Source organism: Triticum dicoccoides, unplaced genomic scaffold (genome assembly GCF_002162155.2).
Source record: "Triticum dicoccoides isolate Atlit2015 ecotype Zavitan unplaced genomic scaffold, WEW_v2.0 scaffold204105, whole genome shotgun sequence".
NCBI lineage: Eukaryota > Viridiplantae > Streptophyta > Magnoliopsida > Poales > Poaceae > Triticum > Triticum dicoccoides.
The window spans coordinates 1-5673 of record NW_021235522.1 but is presented as its reverse complement, the minus strand read 5'-3'; the positions used below and the strand labels follow the sequence as shown (position 1 = coordinate 5673).

The 5673-nt window shown below is 41.8% G+C and overlaps 1 protein-coding gene across 6 annotated transcripts; it reads left to right on the top strand.

Moving 5' to 3' along the window:
• The first annotated feature begins 709 nt into the window (after window positions 1-709).
• LOC119345082 lies at window positions 710-3655 on the top strand. Of its 6 annotated transcripts, none has more exons than XR_005166906.1 (6): window positions 710-1050; window positions 1193-1273; window positions 1685-1785; window positions 1983-2099; window positions 2652-2764; window positions 3330-3655. XR_005166906.1 is itself a non-coding variant. In XM_037615309.1 (5 exons), exons 1-5 carry the CDS (start codon window positions 781-783, stop codon window positions 3413-3415), a joined length of 681 nt encoding a protein of 226 aa, XP_037471206.1. In that variant the 5' UTR covers window positions 710-780; the 3' UTR covers window positions 3416-3655. The 6 variants fall into 6 exon arrangements, 1 of the variants encoding a protein (XP_037471206.1); XR_005166907.1 differs by having other exon boundaries at window positions 2594-2764; XR_005166908.1 differs by having other exon boundaries at window positions 1969-2099.
• Window positions 3656-5673: the final 2018 nt, after the last annotated feature.

Sequence of the window (5673 nt, the reverse complement as noted above, 5' to 3'; positions counted from 1 at the left end):
CTCCCTGATTTTGGGGCCCTTCACTTAATCCTAAACCAATCACAACGTTTCAACTGAAAATTACTCCGTAAAATGCCAGTATTTAAGCAGCAGAAATGTGCTTACAGAGAGAGAGAGAGAGAGAGAGAGGAGCAGGGCCTCAAAATTCATGCACACGTCCTGCACCGCCTAATTAAATACTTGCAGACGGAAGGCGCGGCGGCACGCCACGCCCATGTATGAGCCCATTGTTGGCTAAATTTTAACTTAATTTGTTGGTTGCTCATGTTTACTTTCTGTTGCTCTGTTTTACTAAGTAGCGTGAGAAGATTATGAACTGTCGAAAAGAGAATAAATTGTTGGATTGAGTCACTACCAGAAACCACTCTTTTCCCCGTGAGGCCCGAAGAGGCTCACAGGAAAATGTATTTTCCTGACGGGCATAACTAAGACACAAGGAAAATTGGACATTTTGCTGTAGGGTTGGACGTAACTCACAGGAAAATACGTTGTCCTGTGAGTTGGGCCGCACAGAAAAATATTTAGACCAGCCCAAGCCCATGTTCGCGCCGAAACAATTGCTTGCGCGCGTGAAATTTTTTATCTCCCGCGTGGCAATAGACGGGAAGGTTCGAGGCGATTCTTTTTTTCTGTGCGTGGTGGCCCACGGGGAAAACAGAGGAACCATACACAAAACAAAACCCTATCGAGAAATTCCCCAATCGTCGTCTCAACCTAGCGGCCACCTCCCAGATCGCATCGCACGTCTAATCACCGCCGCCGCCGTCTCACCCCACCTCCATGGCCTGGTCTCCGCCACCTGACCCCCATCTTCACCGCCGCCACCGCCGCCGCCCCACTATCACCGCCCTTCTCCATTCTCCTGTTCCCATCGGCGCCCCCACCTCACCTGGACCGCCTCCGCCGCCCCACCTTCACCGCTGGTCTCCAGCTCCGCCACCCCACGACCACCGCTGGTCTCCACCTCCGCCACCCCACAACCACCGCCGGTCTCCCTTCCCCTATCCCCATCACCGCCCCAACCTAAGTACATCGCCTCGCCTCGTCACGGTAACTCTGCTCCTCCCCTATGCCTGTTGTTTCTTTCTTTTCTCTGTTTGCTCTCTATCTTTTGTCAATCCTCTTTTTTTTTTCAAGAAACCCTCTTTGTTTCTCGCATCAAGATAACCAAACATTTTCTGTCTATGTGCAGAGCGGCTGCTGCTCTGTTCTCCTCTTGTCGCAACTGAATCATCCTCCCCTTTTCCTCAGACTAACTGCTCCATTTGTTGTGGTAAGACTTGACTTTGGTTGTCAAAACTGAAGAATACATGATATTTGTTTCTTGATTCCACTTGCTTATAATTTGTTTAGAATCTAGATCCAACTGGCTATTTTTTTTCTTTGTACAGTATGCCAATTTATTCAGTTTTCGTTTTGCAATAGATGGCTTTGTTCTCTATGCTAGCTTAAAGTTTAGGAGGTACTGTTAGGTGTGCTATTAGCAGTCTCATTGAAAAACTAGAAAGGTTCATGTCCATTTAGTTTTTATCCTTTCTAGTTGTGAATTTAGGATATGCAGATATACAGTTTCTAGATATTGCCTCCTTAGACAATTCATTTTTTGGTAAGCATTCAGTTTAAGAACCAAGTTGCTCATCTTTTGTTTTTGAGTTGTAAGTAACGGTTTGCATAATGGTGCCAGCCTGTTGTAGCTATTGCGTTACACATTCAAAAATCTTTGCACGGAAGGGAGGAAGCCATATACCATAGCTGTAGTGAAGTGTAAGGCAAAACCTATATCAGGTACCTCTTCACCTGGGCGAATATACATGCTTGTCTTGATGTGTTGGTTGTTACCTAATTATTAGCTGATGTCATTTCTCAGTTGATGAATTGCTTGTTGTATCGGTACATAAGCACTCTCATTTGTTGATGTCATTGAAAAACTGAAAAGGTTCTTGTCCATGTAATTTTTATGGTTACTAGCTATGTGATTGCAGGAAATCTCAGAGATTTAAGAAGCTCTCTCGTTTGCTCGGAACTCCTGGCCTGGCTGTCTCCTCCTCCTCTTCTTTGCTTTACAGCTTCTCCATAGCCATGGAGAAACCTGAATATAGGTACATGCTTCCTGAACTCATTTGTCGCATACAAATCTCAATGGTGTGTGTTTATATTGGCTTGCTAGTGTCTCATAATTGACCCAGGCACACACTACAACCTGTGGCTTGCATGCTTTTGCTATTTTTCCTCCTACTGAATCAATGAATATGTGACATTGTATGCGTTGTCAGAAATAAAAGAGGCACTTCTCATCTTTAGATTCTTGTGCCCTCCAAAAATAAATTGAAATTTAACTTCCTGCCATTTGCTTGTTTCAAAAGAACATGGGCCGATTCTGTTTCTCGAACTCAGCACATTGACTACTTCATAGGTTATTATTGGTGTAGATTAGCACTAAAAACCGAAAATAATATCTCCAAGGGAAGTGATGTGTGTTACATTTTTTCTCTTACTTGTCTATGTCTTCAAGTTATTGATTACACTACCCGATAGATGGTTCATGAGAATGTGTATATGAAGTATGCCCACAATTCTTTGTTGTTTATTTTAGAGGAAAAAGGGTAAGGCATCATGGACTAATGGTCAAGCAAACTTTCTTGTACCAATAGTGAAACAACATGTAGATGCCTCCTAATGGGCGAAGTTCTGTGGTCAAAATGGATGGACAAAGGAGTTGCAACATCTAAAGCAGAAGTGAAATGCAAAGCAAAACCTATCTCAGGTACCTCTCAAACTTTGGTAGTACCTCTCCCATTATTTGTTTATGCATTACTTATTTACGGTGAGGGAGTATAGAGAGGGCCAATACCTCTTTAAGAATGCCTCCTAATGGGCGCGCAACATCCAACTTGAAGGTTCTAGTCCATTTTTAGTGTTAATTACTCCTATTCATTTTTTTGTAAAAGCACTAAAATGTAGTGTAACATCCAATGATTACAGTACTGCCATATTCCATATCTCAGATTTACAAAGAAAATACTAAGTGGACATTCCTTTTTCTTTTCTATTTCTTGATTAGCCCAATGGGTTTTCTCCCAATCGGTTTTCTTAATGAAGTGTCATGGTATTTAAATTATCAACAAGTGGAACAGAGTGTGTTCTTAAGCACCTTAAAACATAAATTTTTTAATGCTAAAAGTAATGATAGCAGCAATGCTGTAGGTATGCACCATAGTATGCACACTACAACTTAACATCTATGGATTTAGTATGTACCTGATATGTTGCCCAACATCCCTTGATTTTTTCAATAGTGGTTCTCATTAATGTTGTAAATGACTTTGCAGGGGGAATACCTAGTTATCCCATGTTAGCTTGGACGATGTGCGATGGACAACCACGTCACGAATGGCTACACTATATGCAGCATTGATGATGATAACATCGGTGGCAGACTAGATGACTTAGAAACTTATCAACTGATATGTATGTAGGTGATGGATGAAAATTTAGAGTCTGGTTGGCATGTATGTGTATAACTATTATGTTGTTGCCTTTGAGCAAGTAAACTTTTCACATGTCAATTACCCAGATATCTGATCATTGATTGATATGTGCTACTAATTTGGATGCATGCGCCATGCGCAAAGGAATGATGTGGATCATGGTTTAATTTGATCATTTATAGAAATATTTTGGAACTGTTAATGACACCATGCACATTATTTATCCTTTTTTTTCCTGAGTGTCGGCCACATAAGGAAAAAAGCATGTTTCCCTGTCGGCTAGCTGTCACAAAAAAATTGTTTCTAAACCTGACGAATCAAGATATTCCTGAGGGTAGCTGACAGGAATAGCCGTCTGTCGGTTCACCGTCAGACATTAGTTAATTTCCCTGTCACTTTATGGCGGATTTTGCCTGTCGGCTGACCAACAGGAAATATTTTCCTGACGGTAATTTGCATTTTCCTGTGAGTTTTTGGCCGTCGGGAAAAGTACAGTTTCTGGTAGTGATATTACATAATCTGATGGTATACATACAAATTTAAATGAAATAGTATAAGGAAGTCAACATTGGACTAAAAGGTTATACACTTCATAAAGTAAAAAATAACCAGATTTTCCATCGTGATACATGTCGTCGCATATTATCCTCATGTGATTGCTTCCTTCCACGTATCCACTTCACTCGTGATGTCTAACTCCGGAAAGTATCATAGATGCCAATGAACTAAAATTTATAGGCGTTCATGCCTTCTGTTATTACATAAGGTTTTCTTTGTTGTATGCGGGAATGAAACGGTTCTTGCATAGTCATCCCAATCCTTAATGAAATGGAGCTCGCATATTCATCTCAATCCTTATTCAACCAGATCCCCCGAAAGAAAGAAAAAACCTTGAAGCGGCTGAAGTGGGCAAAATTGATGCGCCAGAAGAGCATCCAGTTTTGACTCAAATTTGTGCTTAGTTGGTCAACGATGGAAACCATGTGAGTATTGCCCTTCATCAACCTCGCACGACTCATAGTAGCAGTGCCGTGTTTCTTTCTTTCTACTTTGGAGCCTGCGTTTTGTTGTCCTTTCCGCCTAACAAATTGTGTGATTGAAACTAGGATTCCGAGTCATGATGTCAGTACTAATTAATCTAACTCCCATTGAACTGTTGCGTCAACATACAACATAGAGTAAGGTACGAACTATATTTAGTGCAATGCTTAATGTATATTACAGATCCAAATCGAGGGACGAATTTGATGGTGTGATTGTTAATCTTTTTCATCTTCGAATCATCCCACGGTTGTTCTATGTTGTCATCCCGGTTGGGGAACTTGAATCTCTTGTGCAACTTCGTCAGGAGCAACTGCCTCAAATGTTCTTTACCCCTTAAGTCATGGTCGTTGATGCTCAAGCATTCCCGTAGGATGCATCCGACTTGGTTCCCATAGCACTTGCGAGGTTCTTCCGGCTCCTATGGCTCAAACTTGCCATGGGCCATCTTTGTGATCACCAGTCGTCTGATGCCGAGTTTGTTATGTTTTCGTATCCTCTGCTTCTTCTACTTATTCTTTTCGGTAGCGGCTTCAGCGTCGGTACCTTCCCCGCCATTATCTTCCTCGCTGGTCCCGGCAGAGCCATCGGTGCCTGCACCGTCGGTGTCGATGTCGGCGTCAGTACCATCATCGAGGCCGCACCGCAAACCTTGACTCTGCTTAGCAGACAAAAAGTCAAGGTACTCTAGTTCACCCTCATAATCCATCTCGTCTGGATCTTGGTCATAAGGCCCGGTTTCTTCGTTATTCGACATGTTTCCTACGATTAAGTCTCGTTGTTTAATTCTTAAACTTTAATAAAATGAGAAATGACATAAAAAAGGTTTATGGTTTGCCAGAATGCCGTTTCATTCCCGTTGCAACAAATCCCTGCACTTGATATGCCTACTTTCTAGCACAAATCATGCCAAAATTCACGGAAAATTTCGGCATGACCTTTGCTAGAAAGTGGACATATCGAGCTCCTGAAATTCACCGGAACGGAAATGAATCAACATTCCGGTGAAACATAGGCCACTCGGATCATTTACCCTGCACATAACCATCATTTCCAAACATCACATGTCCACTTCAAAGATGTCCAATTCACATGTTCACATATCATATAGGGTTCATATAGCAACAATAGCTTTAACTAAAAA